Genomic DNA, 23777 nt, shown 5'->3' on the forward strand with positions numbered 1-23777 from the left:
ATAGGAACAAAGCAGTTCTGTCCAATTGTAAATTGTTGCTATCTCTTTGAAGATGCTACATCCCATTTCAGCTGTCTTTTAAAAATTAGTCACATTGTTGCTTAATGCCACATCATCTTTAAGGTCATACATCTGCAATACAGTTGTAATGGGAGTAGGTCAGTTCTATCACTTGTTGATGCATTACCAATTTTTGCAAGGACACTTCTTTTTGAAGTTATACCCTGGTTTTCCTCCCCCCTCTTAGTGGGAGGATGTGGGTAACAGAAAGATGATTTCGTTTTTTGTGCTTATTTTTGTCTGATGTTTTTGGACAGTGGGTCATAGCATATGGGAATTGAACAGCATTTCTAAGGATATTAATGGACCATGACAGTGGAATATGGTAGTTTGGATAATCACTGTGATTATTTGGATTGTAAGGCATTATGTGATCCCAAAAACTCTGTTCAGGACCAAATGTGGAAGTTTTCTGCCCTTGATTCTCAGTCACTATTGCAGTGTGAAGGAAGGCATCTCAGGCTGCTTTACTGGACTGAGGTATTAACTCTTGTTTTTGTTTATAAAGCACTTATTAGTCTTACTATTTTGCTTGACTTTCATCAGTCTTTCCCATGGATGTCTTGCAACCTGTGTCAAACAGTTTTTAGTTGCTTAACTTGGAGTCTAGAAACACTGCTGGCATCTCCTTGGCTGTGGTCTAGAAAAGGATATATATCCATGGTAATTTTCATGCTTCTTATTTCATCTTCCATAATTGTTAGACTTTCATAAGATACATTATCACTAAACTACTAGTGTTGCACAGCAGTTTCATTTTATGTGATCTTAATTTGCAGATTTTTTTATTTTAATACCTTTTGCAGTTAATGTATTGACTTGTGGTGGGCAGTGCTGAGAAAATGGTTGGATGTGATGATCTTGAAGGTCTTTTCCAAACTAAACAATTCTATGATTTTATGCTCAGGAGAACATGAAATCAGCCTCAAGGTTTGTGTTCAAAATATTTATTCAAGAAGCACAGATGTTCTCTTAATTGCAAGATATTCAGATTGGCAAAAATAACTGACTAGACAATGAGTTACAGTGCACAGTTGTTATGGAAATTAATAGGTGGGTTTGTTTTCAAAAATAAATAAATAAAGCTTCTGATCCAGAACATTCATCCAAAAAAATGAAGTGACAGTATTCTTTGGGTATGACTTCATGAAATTAGCTGAACTAAGAGTTTAGAGCTATTAGGAGAAAAATTAGCCTTTTCCCTGTCCTGTCCTTATTTGTACCTCTGCACTTTTCCATCACTTCTTTTCAGTGAGTTTTGGTGCTTTTCTCATGGCACAGGAACTTGTTCAGTTCACAAAAAGAGCAGAGAAGAAACCTGGCAAAAGAGAGTATTTTTGTGGTTTTGGGCTGCTGACTTACCTGTGTGATGAGTGCTTGAGGTGGCAGAAAGTGGAAGGGAAGGACTGCACAGAGAGAGGGTACAGGGCCAGTGAAAGGGCATGAAAAGAGGGAAGAGGAGGAATTTGTGTAGAGAGGGAAATGAGGTTCAGACTTTTCCAAGTGGCAATCAGTCAATTCACCTCAGCCATACTGTAAGTTCCTATTCTTTGTTAGCGCTTGGAGACTTTATTTCCATCTGGACTACAGCACTTCCCAAAGGAGAATATGAGTGAGGGGCAGAATGTGATTAACTTGGATAATTTCTCAGGACTGGAGAGAATGATATAAACAGATAAATGTAGTAAAGTGTGTCAAACTGAACACAAAGAAATGTATAACAAGGTTTGAAGTTTGTACAACTGGGTAAAGAGATAGTTAGGAAAAGAAAACTCAATAGGCCCAAGTCTTTTTTTTTTTTTTTTTTTGCTGGTTTTATTTCTTACCTGAAGAAGGACCTGTGTACCTGAAAGCTCTTCTTTTGTTGTTTGTTTGTTCTGGCTGTTTTAGGGGTTTTGTTTGCTTATTTATGTTTTTTGGGTTTGGTTTGATTTTTTGATTTTTTTTTCTTCCCCATTTATATAGTTTGGTCTAATAAACCATATTAACCCCAAACTTTGCTTTACATATTGCAGTTGGAAGGGATGGTTGAAAGAACAAAATAAGTGGCATTTGGCCTGGATTATGTGTGAGATCAATTGTAGAGCCAGCGGAAATTCCTGTTACTTCTGAATAGAACAGAATTTTCTTCTTGCTTGTATCTAAGCATACAGGAAAAAAATTACAAAATACTATCCACTCTGAGGATAAATATTATGGAGTTGCTCATTGTAATATAAATGTTATTATAATAAGATTTAATCAAAACAAAAAATAGACCACTACCGTGATGTCTTAGTAAACATTTTGCATTAGGGACAAGGATTTCTCATCAAGAAATTTGTTACTTAATTTTCCAGTCAGCAGGAATGCTCTGGAGAGAAATTCCTGCTCCCACACTGCCTGTAACTTAAACAAAATTATTTTTATTGCATTTAATCTCATTTAAACATCATATAAGTGGTTCCAGTAATTTCCTCTCCCTAGAATGGCTTTCAGTGAAAAGTTAAGGAAAGATCACTTTGGGTGATCTACAGAATTTGAGCAGCTGTTTAAAGTCCACATTGATAAATCAGTACAATCCTTCCCACCCCCTCTTTTCTGCTCTCCCCAGGGCTGTCGACTCAGAAAACCTCAACCAACTTCTAAGTGTGACTCCTGGAGGGTCATTTTAGCCAACCTCACCCCACCCTGTGCACTCCCTCAGCAGGGACCACCCTGTTGAGGCCTGGGGAGCACTGCTGGGTGTGGGAGAGAGGTGGAGAAGTGGGAACCCTTCCCAATTTCTCTAGGCCAGCCAGCAAACCAGTCAGCAGAGCAATTTTTATGTGGGAATCTGAGGCAGCTTTAAACGGCAGCTCTGCCACAGGCAGGGACACCTTCCACTATCCCAGGTTGCTCCGAGCCCCCTCCATCCCGGCACTGAACACTTCCAGGGATGGGGCACCCACAGCTTCTCTGGCCAACCTGTGCCAGTGCCTCACCATCCTCACAGTAAAGAATTTCTTCCCAATGTCTAATCTAAATCTACCTTCTTTCAGTTTAAATGAGAGGATGGGTGCATAGATATGAAAAATACTCCATAAAGTGCAAACTGCTGAGGGGTTTTTTTCCCCTTGAAATGTGTATGCACTATTTCTAGATAAAGCTTTTATTGTGCATAAAATTTTCAGAAACTTCATATGCCAAGTACTCTAGACACAATTAGGCAAAATTGTATAGGAGATTCTGGTCCATTTTGCATTAAATCTTTTACTCCCTCAATAAACCTGGAGTAACTTAGCTAGAGAGCAGAGCTACTCCACTTAGGCTGGCTCACAGACTACTGGATAACTTGATATCCTTACAGCAATTCATCTCATCTGAAAACAGAGCAATGGACTCTTTATTGTTCTTAATGTAATTTTCTCAAAATCATCTGGGAATAAAACATATCTGAAGACTACAGAGATAGCACAGTTGACTTGGCTGGTTTGTTTGGGGTTTTTGAAGCACTGCACCTTTCCTTAAATTCTTGTCTTGTTTCTGGAAACTTGTCACATAGGCACATGTATTTCACCAAGAAAGTATCTATATGCACAAGTGTCTCTTTCTAAGTCAACAGAATGGACAGATCAAAAGGAAAAGATCCCATAAATATGAATCACAGGGCAAATACAGGTAGTGTTTTTGGCTTTGCTAGCTGTAATTAAGAAAATAAATAATTAGACTGAATTGTTCCAACTAAGGCTTGGCTGCTTCTTAGGCATCAGTGTCAAACACAGACCACAAAAACCAAGGTCTGTTTTATACTGGGGGAGGGAGGAGAAGCAAAGGCAAGTGAACAAACATCTGAAGTCTCTTACAGCTTGGTGTACCAATATTTTACAAAAATATTTATTGCATTTATCAGATTTTATTCTTTTAATAGCTTGGCAAAACAGATTTTGACTTTTAGTAGGGAAAGCAGTCACAGCAGCACACCAGGAACAAGAAGGTAGTTGAGATCCGGGTGTAGACATCTCAAAATATTTCTGTTCTGTTCAGTCACAGATTCTGCATTTCTGCCCAAGGCAGTTCAGAACTGTTGGCAAAGATCATGTTAAAACAAAACTTTAACAAAGCTATAAAAACACCAACCCAAATCTTAAAAGCATCTAGTTGTAAGTTTTCTTCTTTAGGCAGAGTTCATCTTTAATTGATAATTTTTTTTTCCACTGAACTCCTTTAAGCCCTTGACTTTGATGGCTGAAGAGGCTTCACTCCATTGGGCTTTTCCTAATTTAAATGTTTAGATGAATGTTTCAGTTCCTTACTGTTGCTTAGTGTAATGGCTTCTTAACTATTATTGAAAAGGGGTTTTTTTGGTTGTTTTTTATTCTTTTGCCATTGTATTTTGCATCCTTTGAGAAATCTTTAATAAGTGCATTTTAATTTTAAATTTAATCAAAGCTATATGACTCTCAAAGATTAGCATAAGATGAAGAAGAATTCAAGGCACATAAGAGGATGTTTTAAAGTTCAAACCTGAGTATCTCAAAGGGCTTTGCTGTGCAGGCAGGTGCTTTTGCAAGAGCTCCTTCTGTGTTAGGTTTTGAGTCTGGGAGGAAACGAACTGAAGGTGCTGGTGAGAACACCGTGACCACAGACCAGCTCTGCCAGGGAACTTCAGTGCTGAACCAGGTCAGTGGTGCTACCTTTGATGAGCAAGGCTTTCCAGAGTTACCAAATAGTTTGCTTACTTCTCCCTGACAGATAAGCAAATGTCTGACTAAATGCTGCTGTTGGCCCGTGTAAATGAACACCCCCCTCCAGACTAAACCCACAAAAAACCTGTTCCAGAAATGGCAAAACTGATGCACTGGCCTGCTCTGCAATCCAGTCACTAGCATTGTTTTATCTTAAATATGAGTTTAGTTCTTGAAAGTAGATTATTCTTTATAGTAGATTCTAGTAAAGTAGATCTAATCTTTATAGTGTTAGTGTAGACTTGTAGTCTAAGTATAATTTTTGGCAAGAGTGGGACTCATTGGCTCCACACTTTCAAGATTCCGTAGTGGAATCACTGAAACCTTTGTTTCTCCAACTGTATAACTGGAGTTCTCTGGGGAGTCTTTCAGGCCCAAGTTTATGAAGTGCCATTTGGCTCTGCTGGGGGTGTGTGCACATGCACAATGCAGGGACTCTTGACTACACTAAATTAATGTAGAAATGAACTGTAAATGTAAATCAGTACTGAGGCTGTAAGATCTTACAAAATGAACTCCAAGGGTTGTGTTTGATGTGCAGTACAGGAGGGACTCGATACCATGGCTAAACTATAATCATAATTCATTGTTTATAAGTGCATGTAGCATTTTACAGACAAATTCAGTTCTCTGAAGGAGAGAATTGTTTGAAATTGTACCATTTGTTATTCCATCAGATAATTTGGACTCTGGGTCCAAATTTCAGTTCTAAAGTTGTATTTATACTCTGTGATGAAATGAACAAACATCCACAGAGTCTAATGAATCCTGGTTTAGATGTCATTGAAGTCTATCTTAGAGGGGCAAGATGCTCTGAAACTTATTGACATGGAAGTCCTGCCTATTAAGAATCATATTCCTTTTAGGACTAATTTTTCTCTTGTTTCTCAAGAATACCCAGTCAAGCTGAAGTGCGTTGGCCTGATTAATGGAGAAATGACAGGATCCCTCTCTGTTGGTTTTTTTGGTTGGTTGGTTGGTTTGGTCTGTTTTGGTTTTTTATGTGTATAAACCAAAGTTCATTATTTCAATGTCCAAACCAGTACACTCTTGTCCTGAGTGCAGTGCTGCTTATGCCATGAAGCAAGTTACAGGATTAGATTGCTTTGAGGACAAGCCCTGAAGACATTTTGTCTAAATGATTGAAGCGAAGCTGATTTTTGAAATGGTGTTAGCATACACCTTCATAAACAAACATACACAGGTGGTAAATCAAGGCTTCTTGGTCTTAAATGGTTATACAGCAGCTGCAGCATTCTCAGGGAGGTTCCTGACCATTTTATACAACCTGTGTGGAGTGGTGCTTTGATGTGCTTGAAATGGGAGGAGAAACTGTCCAGTGTGACCAGGCTGTGCTCAGAGGTTTGTCATCTGAACAGCACACTGGAGAAAACTTGCAGAAATGAATGTATGTTCATGTGACTGAAGAAATTGTTCGTAGCTTCAGAAATCCTCAGGTAAGACAAGTGGTCTCCAAATAAAATGCTACGTTCTTTTCATATTTTTTTGAAATATGGAAAGGAAGGGGCTGCTGCAAGAATTGATCTAACCTAACACCAGATCTCCAGTAGTGGTCAGCAGGAGCTGCTTAGAGGAGAGTCCAAAACAGAAGCAGCCTGTCATGATGTCCCTCAAAATACTGTCCCAGTAGTCAAGAACTTGGGTCTGAGAACTTTTCTTAGCGGCAGCATCTTGTGACAGGTACTTCTACTGTGTATAACACAAAAATGGTACATAATGGGAAGAATTAATTCATTTTCCTTTGCTCTGAAGCTGCCACCATCTGGTTTAATCTGATGAACCATTTTTTCCCACTTGTTGAATACAGTGAAAAATCATTCGCTGTTTCCTTCCTCTGTCACTCGTGTTTTGTAGGGTTTGGAAACCTGCTCTAACCTCTCTCTTTTCTGATATGTCTTGTCTGCTTAACTATTCTCTACATGAAAGCTGTTCAGTGCCTCTTGTCAACACTTTCAATTTGAGTGAACCATGTCCTGTCCTCCTGTGATGAGATGAGCAGTGTGGTACTGCACAGAACTCTCCAAACGCTTAAATGTCACGTTTTCTTCTAGAATCATGGAACATCTAGACGTACTGATAACTTCATTCCAGTGATTTTGCTGGAATTATGGGGTTGGGAAACTAGTGAGGTTTTATTTTTATAGGCAGGCTACCATACAATGGAAAGGCATGTGTAACAGGCAGCAGGATAGCATCTCTGGCTGTATTGCAGGTGCTCCTGAAAAGGCATAGGAGGGTAAGCATGAGAGCTGTCATGTGTTTGGGATACTGGTGAAGTCAAAGGACAATGTCCAAATGAGGACTATGTTTGCCATTTGACTAATCTTATTCTAAAGTCATTATTATCTGATTAACAGCCTGTAGGAAAATAGGTGCTTGTAAAGCCACATCCATCATAGGATCTGCCTTTAAAACCAGTTTGTTTTTTCAAGCTCTATGAAGTTATTCTTGGTTGTGCTGTTTCCCTTTGGCTGAAAATATCCTTCCCTCCTCCCTCCTCCAGCTTCCTACTCAGTTTCCTTTTCCTCGTTCCCATATAGTCTCTGTCAGACCGACCCTGTGTTGGGCCGACAGGGCCCCTAATGCTTCTTTTCATGAAATTTTCACTACCTTTGTTCTAAGGTAGCCGTCAAACAGAATTTGCCTGGCTGCACAGACACTGAAATGCCCTAGGAGACACTTTAGGCAAAGGTGTTTTTCCACTTTCTCAGCTCGTTACAATGAGGGGTGCGGGCAGGGGAGCTCTTTGGTCAAACAATGGCAACAAAAGTGTGGAACTTAAAAAACACAAGAAACAATCTCCAGCTTGCCAGACAGGAAAAAAACAATAATAAGGGTGAATTAAAAAAAAAAAAAAAAAAAAAAAGAAGAAAAAGGTGAAGGGAGGGAGGATGAAAGCAGTGATATTGTGGCCCCCACGACATGATGCAGATTCCCTCTCTGATCAGCGGGAGCAGAGCCACTGCAGTGCAGTCTGTATTTGAGACAGGACCGCTCATTTGGGAGCGCTTTGGGTGCCCTTGGCACCGCTGTCGGTCAGTCCTGCGCTCCTGTCGGACCCTCGGCAGTTCCGCAGTGGCCCCGGGAGGAGCGGGCAGGGAGGTCGGACGGCCCTGTCCGTGGGTGTGCCCGCTGTCCGAGCCGCGGGGCAGCGCCCCGGCCCGGCAGAGCTGCCCGTTCCGCCGCAGCAGCTCCACGACCACCCCCGCGGGTGGGGGGGCTCCCCCGCCCCGCCCCGGCCCGGCCCGGCCCCCGCTCCGCCCCCGCCGCCGCTGCCGGTGCTGCCGCAGTCGCGCCCGGAGCCGGTGCGGGTGATGCGCCCCGAGCCTCGGTTCGGGGCACCGCGGAGCCACAGCGCTGCCGGGGGCCGGGCACGGCCGGCGCGGCCGCGGCTGCACCCCCTGTGCTCGCACAGAGCCCGCGGGGAGCCCCGAACCCGCCGCCACCATGGTGGCCAAGGATTATCCGTTCTACCTGTCCGTCAAGAGGGCGAACTGTGCCTTGGAAGTGCAGACTGTGCCCAGCCCAGCTAAAGAGACCGAGGTACTGGATCTACTGGTAACACAGTTGCAACTTTATTATTCTTTGTATTGCTCCGGGGAAAAAACGGGCTGCGATGTGTAGATTCGGTCAGGTATCTTTTACTGCCTTCTCTAGGTATTGAATTTCTTTTTGGAATAAGGCGAGAAACGGAATCTAGGTTTTTGTCACTTATCACTTGAAGAAATTAAAATTGGTCTTTAGCTAATTGAGAAATACCTGTTTTACATAAGTGATTTGTTTTTGTTTTATTCACGGACTAACTATTACTTACAAATTGTTAAGCTTATGCAGGAACTGGGAGGGAACCTGAAAAATGGTGTCTTAAAGCATTAACTGTCTTTTCCTCATCAACAATAAACAGGAAATAAATCCAATGTGCAGTCAACTGAAAACTCTGTCCTACCAGCAGGTTGACTACTCTGTTTCTTAAAAATCATGAAAACCTTTCAAGTGACATAAAAAATCTTATTAATTAACCCAAATGACATACTCATTTGCAAAATTCTCAGAAATGTTTCAGGAGCAAATGCAAATGTTTGTGAAAGGCTTAAATATTTGATACCTTGGCTTATCGTAGCTTTGTGTTTGGGTAGAAGACGGTGACCTTAAGGATTCTGACTGCTGCTGAGGAAGGATAACATTTCTGTCTGGAAGTTTTTATCACTTAAATATATAGCTTCTTCATTAGTCTTGTTTGGTGAGTAACTTGAAGACAACTTACTAAATTGGGTGCATTTAATACATCTCCATCAAAGATTAATTACCTCCAGCAGCTGAATAGATCTAAGGTAAAAGTAACATAAGCCCAGTGACCTTATTTAATCGTGATGCTTAAACTAAGAACTAAGAAGATGATGCTGCACTCTTGTTTTTCAATGTACCTTTACATAGAGAGCTTTAATTATTGTAGTTAAGCAAAGTGGAATTTTTTTCAACTGTTTGTTTTTTAAAAGTAACACCCTGCGCGTGTGTGTGTGAATCTATGGAAAACACAAGCTGTTAAGTACCAAATGTCTCTTAAGGGTTCTCATTTTACTAACTATTATATGTTTTTAGGCTTTACTGCTCGAAGGTTTGTTTGTTTTTTTTTTTTTTTTTGTGAATGAATGGAATTGTCAAATCTGAAGAGCTGGAGTGTTGCTCTGTTACAGTTGGAAAAGCAGCTTGATTATAGTCAAATTTCAAAGAGAAAGACTCCGTGAAAGCTGAGAGCATGAGGAAGTATTGAATAACAGATGTGATCAATCAACGTTACAATGTGCAAACAGCTTGTGTTTTATACGAGTTAGAAAATGCACCCTGTGCTTTCAGGCTGTCTTCTGAGAGTGGGGTGGACTTGCAGCATTCTGAAAAATAAACTTTAAAACATTCTGTTTGTCTTAGGAGGGTAGGACCACCCACCACTCCAGAAATTTAGTTAAGGCAGCAGAAATAAAAGCTACTAATTGGAAAAGGCATTATAAAGTCCTGTTTCTTTGAAATCTGTCAATATGCGGGAGAAAAATCCACGTTTCTTAAGCTCCAACATTAAGCTGTTCTTCCAGCCTCTCGCATTTACAAGGCCATTAAAGCTGTTGGGCGCCTTCTACCACAGTTCCCTGTAACTACACCAGAACGCTCGCTGTGTGTGCGTTAGGGATTTCTGCCTTTGAAAGTCTGAGTTTCATCTTAATTATTAACATGTGAAGTGGGTCGATTTGTTTAATAACCCAGTTTGTGTGGAACTGTTGATATTTTTGGAGTAGAACGGGATTTCTGCTGTATAGATGTTTTGAGGAACAGGTTGGTGGCAGAAAAGAGAACCGAGGTTTTCTACTTCAGTTCTTTCTTTAAGCCACACCAGCTCCCTTGGCATAAACTCTGTAGAAGTAGCACAGTCAAAAAAACAATGACAAATGAACTTTCCAAAATATATGTGAACACTAAAAATCTGGGTTCTGATAAAATGCTAATGTTCCAGTCAAAGTACAATTATTTTATTGTAGTTTAAGTGCAGTTTAAGGGCAACAAACACTGCAGCACCTACACAGTGCCTGGGTTTAGGCTCTGAAAACCACAACGCTAACAGAGAATTCCTTTGCATCACTGGTGTGTTGCATGCCTGCTTACAGCTCTTAGGCTGCAGAAATATCTAGACCCAGGAATCAGGGCTGTTTGCAGTTTGCCTTTTGTTGTCTCCTGATACCCTCACAGCACTGAGGTGCAGGAGGTCTAGGCTGCCTGGCGCTGAGGACGGTGTTTGTTTGGACATGGGGAGTGAGGGAGGGCTGATGTGAAGGGGAACCCACGGGCCTCTAGGCCATGGCACATCATTAACAGGAGAACCAGGCACGGAGCCAGACCAGAGGGGCCAAAAGATTATGAGATAAACTCCAAGTCACGAGTTTTCTTTGATCTTCATAAATGTATGTATTTTGTTGTAATGAAATATTAGCAAGTTGCAGTTTGGGCGCATTTCAGGTAAGTTCATGTGCAGTGTAACTGGAAATATGTCAAACCCCAGCACTTGGAATTGCTGATCTGTTCTGCTTAATGGCAGTGGGAAACAAGCAGCTTGTCTTTATTTTTCCATTCAGTAACTCGCCATATGATGTCTGCAGGTTAATTTGCAGTCCAGGTTAATATCCAGTTTGTTCCAGAGTGGAAAAGGTCTTTCTTAGGTTGCCTGTACAAGCAGCTTCTAATGAGAGGAAATGCACAATTTGATCAACTCTACATTAGTTGTCTGGGTTTTTCAGGGTTTCTGTTGCTTGTGTTAGTTCACCTCAGTGTGAGGTTTTTCTGTTAATTGGACTTCATTTCCTAACTCCTGATGGATGTATTGATTTTCTGGGTGTTGCAAATGAATGATCAGTCAAGATAGCTGGATGCAGCTTGTTCTTATGCTACTGACACTGCGGTGGTTCTGTGTCCTGCACATGGCACATGAAATCGGAGGGCTAAGGGTGGTGACTAATGAGGGCAGCCCGTGTGCGGGAGGAGTCAGTCCTTGCTGAGCACACGATGTGATAACGTGCTGCAGACTTCAGCTGTTGTCTTTGACCGGAATACTTTACCACTTCCCTAAATGGCTTTTCATTGTACCCCAACTATCGTTTCAGGTATCTTCTTTGTAGTGCTGTGATTAAAACAAAGTCTCCCTGGATTTTGCTTTGTTTGCTTGGGTGGTTTTGTGGAGACTGACAGAGGAGGAGCGTAGGTGGTGGCTGGAACCGTATGGATTTGAAGCAGAGTTGTGTCACCGATACTCACAATTTATTGGATGATCAAATTGCCTTTATGTATCAACTTAAATCGCTTGATAAATTCTCCCTGAGATGCTGGCAGTTTTACGAGTGGGATGCCTCTCCCAGGTTTTAGGGTGGACCTGTGCTCGTGATTACAGTTACCTTTGTGCAACACTGAACTGCACTTCGAACTGCTTTAGAGTCACCTGCTTTGTTTTCCATGACCTCAGTTCTGGAAGAGTCAATGTTCTAGAATTTCCCAGCCAGAATATTTCTAAGATACTATGAAGCAAAGGCAAATTCTCTGCTTTTTCAAGTAGAAAAAAAAGTCTTTTCAGTGCCAAAATCAATTGAGAACATTTTAGACTTGCTTTGCTCTGGAGGTACAAAAACCTTGAGATGCTTGGCTTAATTTATTTTTAGGTTAAGTGTTTACTGTGTTAAAGACTCTATTGTAACATAAGTTGTTTTTTCTATTTTAACCTTTTTTGTTTGGTTTGGTTTTTTTATCCTGCTGAAGGTTAAATACTGATAACATCCTGTGGAACAGAGCTTGAATGTGGGTTTTTTTTCTTATTAAACTCCAAGTTTTGGGGGCATTTATTAGAACTGTTTAATCTGAGGCCAATTTAACTAGTAGCAGACTAATAAAAATAATATTGTTGGGCTTCCTGCCATGACAAATGTTGACTTACCCTTATAAAGTTGACTAAAAACTAATAACATTTGAAGTATAGGCATATGGAAATATAGCCAGTGACATGAAGTCTGAAACAGAGTGGTTCTGTTTGCATTTGCTGGCACTGCTGGTGAATTAGGTTTTAAAACAAAGGTTACTGTACTGTTCCAATTTATAGTGTCTTCATTTATTACACTGTTAACACTTTTGAGACTAATTTAAGTTAAAACATTTGCCCTGATGAATGCTTCCATAACACAGAATGAACGCTCTGGGTATCTGTTTGTCTTGATTCATATTAAAAAAAAGGAAAAAAAACACCCCAGCATATTTTTTATAAAATGGCAAGCAAGTTAGAAACCCCAAGTCTGGAATTATTGCTGTAAATAATTGTCTCAGCACTGAACTCCAGTAAAGGAGGATGTTTTTAAGAGGCATTGCTGATTTCAGCTGTTTTGTACGTGTGTTGAGACAAGGTTAGTCGGCCTCTGAAGGTAAATCCTTTGAAGGAATAAATTTTAATATTCTAAAATGCCAAGGTCCTGTACCAGTTTTTACATAGCACTGATTTTCTGCGTTGCCTTAAAAACCTCTGTAAATTCCTTTTTTTCAGTTAGGTTTGAAATACAGCCAGAAAAATGAACACAATGTGGTCGCAGTAGTGCTGCAGACACAAGTGTAATGACTCCTCGGGGAAATATTTTCCCTTGTTTGTCGGATTCAGCACCAGTTCTCTGACACGGAGACTGTTGTTGAAGTTGCTGATAAGAGGTGGGAGAGTCAGTTGGAAAAATAATCATACCAGCAGTGACCATCCATTTGCTGTTCCCTGGGAGGAAATCAGTGCCTAAGCAGGTCGGGGCAGAGAGTGAAAGAATTTTGAAGTGAGGTACTGGAGCAAGGGAAGACCTTTTAAAAAGGCACCTCAGCTACCATTCAGTATGTGTTATCCAGGTCATTGGTTCTGATGTTCTTGGGGCGATAGGAAGGGAACCTGGCCTCATTCTTTTTGTTGGCTTTTGTTCGTTTTGTTAGAAAATGAAAACCAGTCTTTTGCTAGAGCAATTTATCCATCAAAGGGTGATAATTAAGCTGTGGGTGGCCTTGTTGAATGATAATGTATCAAAAACTGATTGATATCATTAAATGGATTTAACTCACACTGACACTCTGCTTTGAACTTTGAGAAAATTCCATTCTTTACACATCCAACTAAGAGGGTGATTTTGGTTTTTGGTTTTGGTGGTTTTGTTTTTGGTTTTTTTTCATTTTGCAGATAAAAAGCAGCAAAGTGTTAAGTTTCTTCCCCTAAATAGGCTCCTAGAAGCTTTCCTGTCTGTGTAGTGTGTTATTGGATAAATATATCCAATTATTAGGTGCCAGTTTCGCTAAAGAAGAAATAAAAATAACATCAACTGAGCTGTCAGTACATTGCAGCTAATCTAAGTGCCTGATTCTTCACAGGATCATCTGCTTTATCACGGTGCTCTGGCTGTTGAATGCTCAGCTTGCCCCGGGAGTGGGTGCTGTGTGCTGAGATTCAGGCTTCTCGATGGTAATTCTCGTGCACTAGAGCCAAAAATAAGGATACAGGAGTTACCTTTGTGCCAAGATGCTGTCATTTTGGAATGACCATATCAGAGTTTAGAAAGCAACACGTCACTGAGTTATGCAAGGCAAAAAGACTTCAATTTTACAGAAAAGGGAGTTGGCAGGTGTTACTCTGGCTTCCTTGTAGTGCTGTAGTCGCAGCTCATTGCTGGATGAGTTTTCCAGCTGTCCCACAACAGAAGGCTAATTTTTTGGGGTTATGCATTGAAAGATAGAGCTTTCCTTCCTTACTCAGTAGTCTAAACCATTAGGTTAGAGTCTAATATATAGAAGATACTACATTTGTGTGTGTGTGTGTATATATATGTATATATATGTAATCTACAGAGTAAATTACAATAAAGAAGCAATTTTCATGCCAAATTAGAGAAATGGTGAGGCAATGGCATCTTTGAAACTTAGCTGATAGCTTCCCATCTGAAATTGGGGTTATGCCATTGTGGTTAGTCTTTTTTCCTACTAATTTTTCAGAAAAGTATACTGTAAAAACATACTCTCTCCAAAGTTGTTTGAAATGTTCTGCTCTGGTTTTCAGGACCATCCGTATTTTGGACACAGATTTGCTGCTTTTATCAGTTTGATCACAGTTTCAGGTTCTTTCTGAGGCTCATATATACACGGTATTTCCCGCTTATATTTTTTCCTCTCTGAATTCAAATGTTACCGAAGTCATCTTGAGTTCAAATATACAACTCCCTCCAAAAGCCATCTGCTCTTTGTTCTAGCCTAGTCAGGTATTAATTTGACTTCACTTGACTGTTCAGCCTTTGAAGTTCGTGCACTCGTGTTTCCCTCAGCTTTCTTTAGCCTTATATCAAATTTAAAGCCCTGTCAGATTAACGTTACTTGTTCACATATACCAGCTCCACATTTTGGAATCTCTGCCAAACTGTAGTCTGGATCTTTTCTTTTTCTCTTTTTCTTTTTTTTTTTTTTAACTTCCCGTACTGCTTTGGCAAGCCTTCCTGAGTCTGAAAATGCAGTCTAACATGCAGTAATTTCAAACTCTGAAATAATAACGACTTTAAAAAGTCAGGAAAAACATTAGGACACCTGAATTTTTTGTGTCATAACTTAGCCCAGTTCCCAGTCTGGACAGGTGATGGTGTTGCAACTGGATCCAGTCACTAAATTGTCTCTCCCAATCCCCTCTGCTTCTGCATTTGCTGAACTGGGAGGAGAGAGCAAGAGTGAAGGGAGAGTGATGACTTTTTGGTAGCTCTGCACTCAGAGGTGCAGGCCTGGAACCTGGTGTTCATTTTACCTGTGCAGTATGTCCTGACTGGAGCCTCCTCATGCTGGGCAGACACAATTCTGTGTTCCCATGTGCCGAGATTCATACACCAAAGGATTTTATGATTGTGGGACTACTGATTAATTGGAAAATCGGAGATTTTTCAGAGACAAATTAATAAAGTAATGAATGCATTCATGAGGAATTCCTAAGTACAAAAGCAGTTTATTATTTTGAAGGTATATTAATAGAATTGAGGAGGCTTGGGGAGCAGCATCTGGAGAGCAGCTCTCTGATCTTACTGGATAATGTGCAAGTGCAGATCCTGCTCAGTGTCTCTGGGTAAACCAGAACAGTTCACACAGTCTTCTCTTTCCATTTGATCTGCTGGCTGCGAAGAAGAGAGTCCTTGGTGAGAAAAACAGCCTCCTGTTTAAAACTTGCACATGACTGTGGAATTTCTCCCTGTCCAGATTGTTGGTCTCAGTAGCTTGTTCAGCTTCTCTGCAGTGCTGGTTTGGAGACGTGAGGCAGCTTGAGAATGAGGGTGTTGATGGAAGGGGAGGTGGAGACAGAACGATTGTAGACCATCAGCTGAAATCCTGTGATCGAGTGTCTCAGTTTCACTATTACTATCTCATGGGTTTAGAATTGCTCCAGTAGTGCTATATTTTCATTGCACAGTCAAAGCCTTACCTGTACAAACTTCATTTTTCCACGGTAGGAAGGGTGACTCAGTGCTGATGGTCTTTGTTGTTAGACTTTGCTTGAAGGAGATGACACCTGGAACACTTAAGGTTCAATGAGTTTCCACTTCCAGCTCAGTATCTTAACCTACCAGACAGTTTCTAATACAAGGTGAAAATCTTGTTAGAAGTATTCAAAAAAAGCTTTTCTCGTACTTAACAACTTATGATTAACAAGGTTTACTTTAAGAGCTCATTGGTATAGACTCTCAGGCTTCCAAAATTATCTTTAATAATGCTATTTGAGAGAATCCTGTGGTAATGCTGTTTTCTTTCCATAAAATTGAATTCTTAATTTCGACTACGTATTTAGCTGTTTGGAATTCTGGTCAGAATTTTCAATGTGAAATCAGAACACAATATGTTGAAGGAGAAACTCAAGATGCAGTGCTGACACAGAAGGGGTAGGACTGCAGTTACCTGACTTGGCTTTGCCTGCTGGGAGCAGAGCTGGCCTCTGGTGGCTCACAGAAAGAGGCTCTAGAAGAGCTTAATGTTTTTTGATGGTGGCTGAAACTGGAGTTTCTTGTCTCAAGCATCAGATTCTGTTTTCAGTGAGGTTTTGCAGTGTGAACATTAGTAAAAACTATACTGCCTTGGCATTTTTCTCCTTGAAATGGATGGGAGATGGACACACATTGCAGCAAAGCTGTGAGACACCAGAAAGGACACGGCAGTGAAGGAGGAGTAATCTTTTCTATTAATCCCAATCCTCCTCTCTCTCGCTTCTGGAAAGTCCATACAACCTTGATTCCCAGGTTTTGCTTTGGGGCTGGGCTGTTGATGCCTAAGTGAGCTTTGCTGCTGAGGTGTAGCTGCTGGCACAGGCTGTGCTGCTGGCATGGCACTGCCCAGCTCCGGCTGGGGCACCGCGTCCTTCCACTGCAGTGCAGCACAATCCCAAACAAGCAGCTCTGCCGTGGGACATTGTCTGTGCACCGGCTCTAGCATTCTGAATAATCATAAAAAACAAACAGCTGCTGATGTGCCACCAGTTAGAGAAGAATTACAGTGGAATCTCAAAGATTTTGGGGGGTGGGGGAGTGCCGGAGGGGGGTGGGGATGCTGCTGCTGTAGATAAGTATGCTGGTGGTGCTGCAATGACGTAAAAAATACTCCTTCTAAAACCTGTCTCAAAGACATGGTTGCTGAAAAGGAAGGGTTATGAATAACAGTGAAATGGTGAAGATAAGGATTTAACGTGATTTAGGCTGCTACAGTTCTTTAATGCCAGGTTTCATGTGTGATGGAATACATTATTTTTGCTAGAGGGTTAAACACTTTGTCGCTCATCCCAGCTGGCTTTTATGGATTTCCAGGTCTGCCTGCTGAGAAGTAAATTAAATATGTAGCTGCTTCTCACCTTTCCTCTGTTGCTGCACTAATAGAAGAGAATTTTTCTTGCCAGTAATACAGATGGTGATCTTCGCTCCCGAGACTTATTATTTTTTGGTATCAGAAAGGTTGACAAATCTGCATTATTTCCGGAAGGATTTATATTTCTGAAGAAAAGGATAATAGGCATGCTTCATTTTCTTAAAGCTGTGCCTAGGCACTTGGAGGCATAGCAAACCTACACAGACCTTATAAGCATGGCTGAAAAAGAAAGATGAACTGCTTTAGGATGTCCTTGAAATATGGTGTTGGATGGGTTTTTTAACTTCACTTGGAAGGTTTGGCTCTTTTTCTGTCAAAAGTTACCTTTTGCATGTGCTGTTCAGGATCCGTTAAATGTCAGATGGAGGTTAGAAAGCCAAGGGTAACTGTTCCATTTTTATGTATTTATAACCAGCTTTTTCTTGTGTTATGATTTCTGTTAATTTTTTTTTAAATATATATCTACAGGACAATTAGCATATTATTTTGAAGTAGTTATATATTACTTTAAATGCTGTTGAAAGTATATATGAAAGGAAAAACATTTAATCGAATGCTGTATAGTAGATTTTTGTTTCATTTTCCTTTATATTTTATGCAACAAATAAATATATGTAAACATGTTACTAATGTGTTTGCTTGTATGTGTATTTCTATAGGAACATGCATTCAAAGACAATGGGAGTTAGAGATTTTTGTCTGAATTATATTTTCTGGAATAAAATACATTGAAATGAATAGAGTCACATACTGGCAGTGCCAGAGGCAAAGAAATAAACAGAATTGTTTTTATTTGAAAGTATTCCTTTCAATGAGATTATCACAATGTGCATTAGCTGCAGAGCACTGCTGAAAATTTTTCTCATAAGAATGAGTTAATATAATCAAATTATTTAATCTTTCTTTACCTTCCTCTCTTCCCTTGCTCCCAGCCATGCCAAGTTCTCCATCATTACATTGTCCAGCTGTTTCTAGGACCTGTGTGTACCAGCCAAGAGCAATCTGTCATTGTCAGTGTTTAAAGCTGCTATTGTTTATTTACTGCCCCAATTAGAGGCCAGGTTTGCAAACTTGCTTGTTAGGAATGCTTTGTTAGGAACATCGGTAAAAACTCAGCAGTCTTTGTTTAATTATACTCACACTCTCCCATTTTCTTCCTTCCCCCTCTCTCACCTGCTACAGGAGCCCAGTAACAAACGGGTCAAGCCGCTCTCCAGAGTCACATCCCTGGCCAATCTCATCCCTCCTGTCCGAGCCACTCCACTGAAGAGGTTCAGCCAGACCCTCCAGGTAATGGCAGCACATCCCACTGTGTTGATGAAACTGGAATGTGGACACAGCCACAGTTTTTTGGGTCCCTGGTAATGGGAGATGCACAAACACCCCCCCACTGTAATGTGCCAAACAGGTTCAGACAACTTGTGAATATGAAGTCAGTCAGCTTCAACTCACAACTCTCACCTCAAAAAAAACCACTTCTCTGTCCAGATAATTAATGCTTTTCAATTACCAGTAAGAAAAACTATTGCACCTGTAGCATATAAAAACTGTTTGCTAAAGGATTATGATTGCTTTTTAAATTTGATGAAGAGAATGTTCCATGACACTTTCTGTTAATTTTGGTTGGTTTCTTTGAAAGTGTTATTTTTGGTATAGTTGGTCATGTAGGACTACTAAATTTCCTCTGTACAGTGAACTTTGACCTTGCCTAAACAAAAGAGTTAGTGAACAACTGGAAATTTCCAAGTCGTTTTCCAAAGCTGATGATGAAAACTAGTAAAGGGTGAGCAAATTCTTAAATGCAGTTTCTATGTTGCAGTTTATGTGCATAATATTTAACATACTTACAGACTAATGGAACTTGAGTTTATATATAAAGCATTTGTGCCTTCAGACCTAGAGACTGGGAAATATTTGGGTGCTCAGCTCCTAATGGCTCTGCTGAGTGCCAGCTGGGAGCTGCAGCACTGCTGTGGGTCTGGCCTAGAAAGCCAGACTTGTTCCTCTTTAAAACTGTTTATGTAAGTAAAGCACGTAGAAGATCTAAAGAACATTATTTAACAACCTTAATTTCTTTGAGAGGAAATGTAAAAATAACTTGGATGTATTAAAAATGTTCTAATCAAAATCAGCTAAACTAGAGCATTACTGAAGCTACCTGTTAAGGAGGAAAGGAAAGAAATAAAACTTGACAGCAGGGAGACTTATGACAAATAGAAAGCCGTGGGAAAGAACCCTATTTTTCTGTGGTGGTAATTATCTAGAAAACAGATATTACAGGGGTTTTCTAACATTGGTTTTCCTGTCTTCGGTTCCTGTGGTGTGTGAAGTGCAGACACTGCACAGAAAAGCCGCGTGTGCAGGGTTGGAGGAAGAGCAGAATGTCTGCACAGCCCTCAGCCTGGGTTTGGGCCAGGTGTAGCCTGGCGTGACTCGAGCAGAGATGCCTGTGTTCCCTGGGGTGTATAAATCTCCTCCACAGTCTGCCTCCAGCAAAAACTGGCCCTGCTCTGAAAGGGCTACATTAGTTCCAGTGGCGAGGAGTGTGGAAAGTGAATTAATTTCTGGCTAAACTGCAGCTGAGTGAGATGCTTCCCTTTTCCCAGCCTTACACAGCTGTTGGCCTCACTAAGGTACCTGTGCTATTGTTCTGCAGTGAATGCCTCTGCCACTGTACACAGTGTCCAGTGCAGGATTGTCTGTAATAAAGTTCTTTTAGACTATCCAAAACAATTGGCCTTTCGTGTGTGGTAGCAGCTTCCTGAGATGAGAGCTGTATAAATGTGTTTCAGGGCAAATTTTGTTGAAAATAGGAGAGAAAATAGTGGCTTTTGCAAGACTCACTGTTGCAAGCATTTCTGCCTCGCTCTGTTCATAATGACTATAAGAATGTATTTTAATTAACTGTCTGCTTCTAATCATATTAAACAGTGATGTTATTCATGCCAGCCCCTCTAACTATGAGCTTGAAGGGGCTGTGATGAGAAATCAGCCTGTGTGTTCTCTAAATCCTGGGTCTGAATCCATTTCCAAGTGATGAATGCTGGTGATGTCCCTCAAGACTGCCTTCATAGCTGGCTGTAAATTGACTTCTTATCTGATTTTGTCAGTAACTATAGAACAGGGATAAAAAAGACTGACCTTGTGCTCAGGTGTCCCACTTGGAATTATTTAGAAACATTCTGGGAAGCACATAGAGCTATTTCACTTTATTATGTATTGACAGAGCTGTCACTGTGTCTTACGAACAGTTTAGAGCAGGATTTCTTTTCATGGTGTAATTTCCTGTAAAAAAAAGAAAAAGTTGATTTTTCTTACTAGGTGAATTTTAATGTATCTTCCTTGTTATTTCAGTCAAAACCTATGTCTCTTCTTGCATTGCTGCTTAGATGTTCTGTATTTGTAAAATGTAGTGCTATCATCATCACAACATGCCAAACAAATGACTTCTTCCCCTGGAAGAAAACAAAACAAAGCCAACAGAATCTAAAAAGATTACTCCAACAGCATCAGTAAAAGGAATTAGAAAGTTCTGAGATTCCTTTATGGCATTTCAAACAAACCTTCTTACATATTCTTCTGAATGGAAGATACATGTAAGAGGAAAAAAGTTTATGATGGATAATTTTCCTCACCTCTGTACATGTATCTTCCATTTTATATTAATGGAGTTCCAGCATGCAGACTGAAGAGAAACATCTCTGTGTCTGGGAATTGTGTAGTGTCTTTTAAGATATAGCAGCTGTTCATTTTTGCATATTTTATTGATTAGAGAAGTATCTGATTATTTTTGGGTATACTCAATTTTATTACAATTCTCCACTTCTTTTCAGTTCTTTCTTCATAAGGATTCCAAGTAACAAACACATAAAGTCTTTCTGGTTTTCTTTCTGGACTTTTTTTTTTTTTTTTTTTTACTATCTGTAGTCATTTTGTTTCTGTCATAAAGAGCACTGTTGAGTAGCTGACTAATACAGTGCTGTCAGCTCCATCTCTGACAATCTGTCTGTATATCTGTAGGATGCCTCATACTAAGCAGGTATTCTTATTTGTTCATCCACCTGGGAAACCAGTTTATTTTATAGCTGTATTCTCAGCCTCTATCAAGACAGACTAATGATTGTGATGATCTGCTTGGTCTTATTCACAGCTGTGCTGTTCAGCTTAAAAGCTGAAAATAGGATCAGAAAAAGAACTCCAGCTGATGCTGAAGAGAGAAATTGAAGTCTGGCTGGCTTCCTCTGCAACTTCAGTTTTCATCAGTGTGTCTTGAATTTAAGTAGGGACTCCAAATTATTTTTATCTGTCTTAGGACACCGGAAATTTCTAAAAATCCTGAAGAAGAAAACTCTTTTTAACATCAGTCCTGAATGCCAGGGCTTTGATCAGTAGTGCCCTTTTCACAGTACATGAAGCTCTTTGCTTTACTGCAGCTGAAATTAAGGTTTGCTAATTGCATCAATTAACATCAGGAACACATAGACCCTTCATAGCAACAGTCTTCTAACAGCCAGGGAAAGCTGTTACCATCAGAGAATTACAGTAAACAAAATGAGGGGTTGTGTCTGGATTCTTCCCCAGCTCCTTTAGTTTTTGGAATTATATGAAAATTTTAATCATCACAGATGGCCATAATTTTTAAAGAGTGTCTGGGACATGTTTTTTAAGGAAGCCAGAAACTAGGAAAATATTTTTAAAAGACTGTAGATGTAGAAATGCTGTTTTGACATTCCTGCAATTCCTTCATGGGATTCTATCACATGACTGATTTTTCTTTTCTTGTTTTTGTTTTCCCTTTCTTGGCGAGTACCAACCAAAGGCACCGTCAGAATACTTGTTTTTAAAACTTTTTGGTAGAACTTCACATTAGGGCTCTGTTCCATTAAATAAATAACCTCAGTCCTGTGCCCCTTACATTACTTTTCTCAAAACACTGTTGTGAAATGAGTTTGCTTTGTGCCATAATCTTCTCATTTGCATGCGAATATAAGAGGTTCCATGGTTCCTTATTATAAGAAGTGTAAATTAAGCATGCAATTTCACGGGTATTTCTTTGTCTTCTTAACTCTTGAAGGAGGACTGGCACCTGACTTGCAAAGTTTGGGAAGGTTTGTGCGTTTATGTTTATTTTTAAGGGATTTGTCAATACCAAGTGGGACTCAGATTGGCTGCTTTTAAAAGGCATGGAGTTTATTTATATACTATGTCTTCTGATATTGTAAAAACATACTGTTTTAATAGGCATTGTTTGCATTTTATGAGCTCGTATCTTCAGAGGGGAATTTCAGGTCTTATGCTCTGTATGTGGTGCTTTCAACCTGGAAATGAAGCGAATTTATTTTGTTTTAAATATCCTTGCCCAAGGCAGCTAAAAGATGATTGTGTTATGTAAGGCATATTTTAAATAACAACAGAAATGTAGAGTATTTCAACTATGTGGAATAGTTGAGGCATTTCAGAGGTAGGACCTCAAAAAGAAGCCTCTAATTTTAATGGAGCAAGAAAGGAATCTTTTCAAAATAGCACAGTAAGAGCATAAAGTATCCATCCTTAGCCTGTACTTTTTCTAACAGTCTACAGGCAAACAGAACTCTCAAGTCTCTCTTAAAATTGGCTTTATTGAATTTTAGATACAGAGGTGCTGGTACCCGTTGGCAGAGTTTGGAGGCTCCAGAAGTACTAATAAAGATGCCATGGTTGTAGAACCCAGTAGTGATTATTTCACAGTTTGCTATCTACTAGCTCTGATTGTTTAATGCAGTTCTTCAGCTGCTAAGAAGTAAAAAGTAGGAGCAAATGGTGCGAAAAGAATCTGGCTTGTTGCTTGTCATAAACATTAACATCTGAATATTGACATAATTTTTCCTTAAAGTTTGTTCTTCTCATTTCAATCAGATACCCATTTCACACATTTCTCTGTGGATTAGTTTCCTGATCTCATACATCTGAAGAGGCAGGATGTTACCAGTTGAAAAGGTTCCTCCATGTATCAAAACCAGTTTGGTCAGTTAGAGCATTATAGCACTAATTATTTAATCCTCTTATGGACATATCTGTAATGATGATACCAATCAAATCCTTGATGATTAGCAGTTAAAAAAAAGTAATAAAATATGCTTTTGGGTATTAAGACACTTAACCAAAAAAGTATTCATAGAGTTTACTCTCTAAAATTTGCATTGATTCTAAATTTTTAAGTATTAGGGATCTAATGAGGCAGATATGTGTAATGCATGAATAATTCCTGTCTGTTCACTGAATTGAAACTCTGATCAGTTATGTTCATTTATTCTGCATTGTCCCTGTAGTTCACTCTCGTTGCATGGTGTATGAATGCATTGCATGAGTTTTGAACATGTTGAGGGCAGGACAGGGACACAGTTCACTGCAGGGATTGGAGGGACTGGCCTTCCATGAGGATGTATTAAAATAATTTCTCTTACATTCCCAGTACTAAAACGTCTATGAATTTCAAAGTAAACACTAATTAGGTAATACATTTGTTGTACTGAACTATGCATATAAATTCCTTAGAAAACAAGAGAAGTGCAGCTGTTCTCACCAGAAGCCCAA

The 23777-nt window shown here is 39.9% G+C and overlaps 1 protein-coding gene across 8 annotated transcripts in view; it reads left to right on the forward strand.

The window, feature by feature from the left end:
• The window catches only part of ARHGEF3 (Rho guanine nucleotide exchange factor 3), a 102773-nt gene that overhangs the window by 69795 nt on the left and 9201 nt on the right, over nucleotides 1–23777 (forward strand). For 6 of the 8 annotated variants that reach the window (XR_007628689.1, XM_050312954.1, XM_050312951.1 and 3 more), the window contains one exon: nucleotides 18387–18494. Coding sequence is in view for 7 of the 8 variants with exons in the window: in XM_050312954.1 (XP_050168911.1) it covers nucleotides 18387–18494 (108 nt within the window). In the remaining variant the exon portion in view is untranslated. Of the gene's footprint in view, nucleotides 1–8081; nucleotides 8331–16978; nucleotides 17501–18386; nucleotides 18495–23777 lie in introns of those variants that run through there. The other 2 variants (XM_050312957.1, XM_050312958.1) reach the window with 2 other exon arrangements.

The sequence above is a fragment of the Myiozetetes cayanensis genome, unplaced genomic scaffold (assembly GCF_022539395.1).
Source record: "Myiozetetes cayanensis isolate MyiCay16 unplaced genomic scaffold, myiCay2020 scf18, whole genome shotgun sequence".
Taxonomy (NCBI): domain Eukaryota; kingdom Metazoa; phylum Chordata; class Aves; order Passeriformes; family Tyrannidae; genus Myiozetetes; species Myiozetetes cayanensis.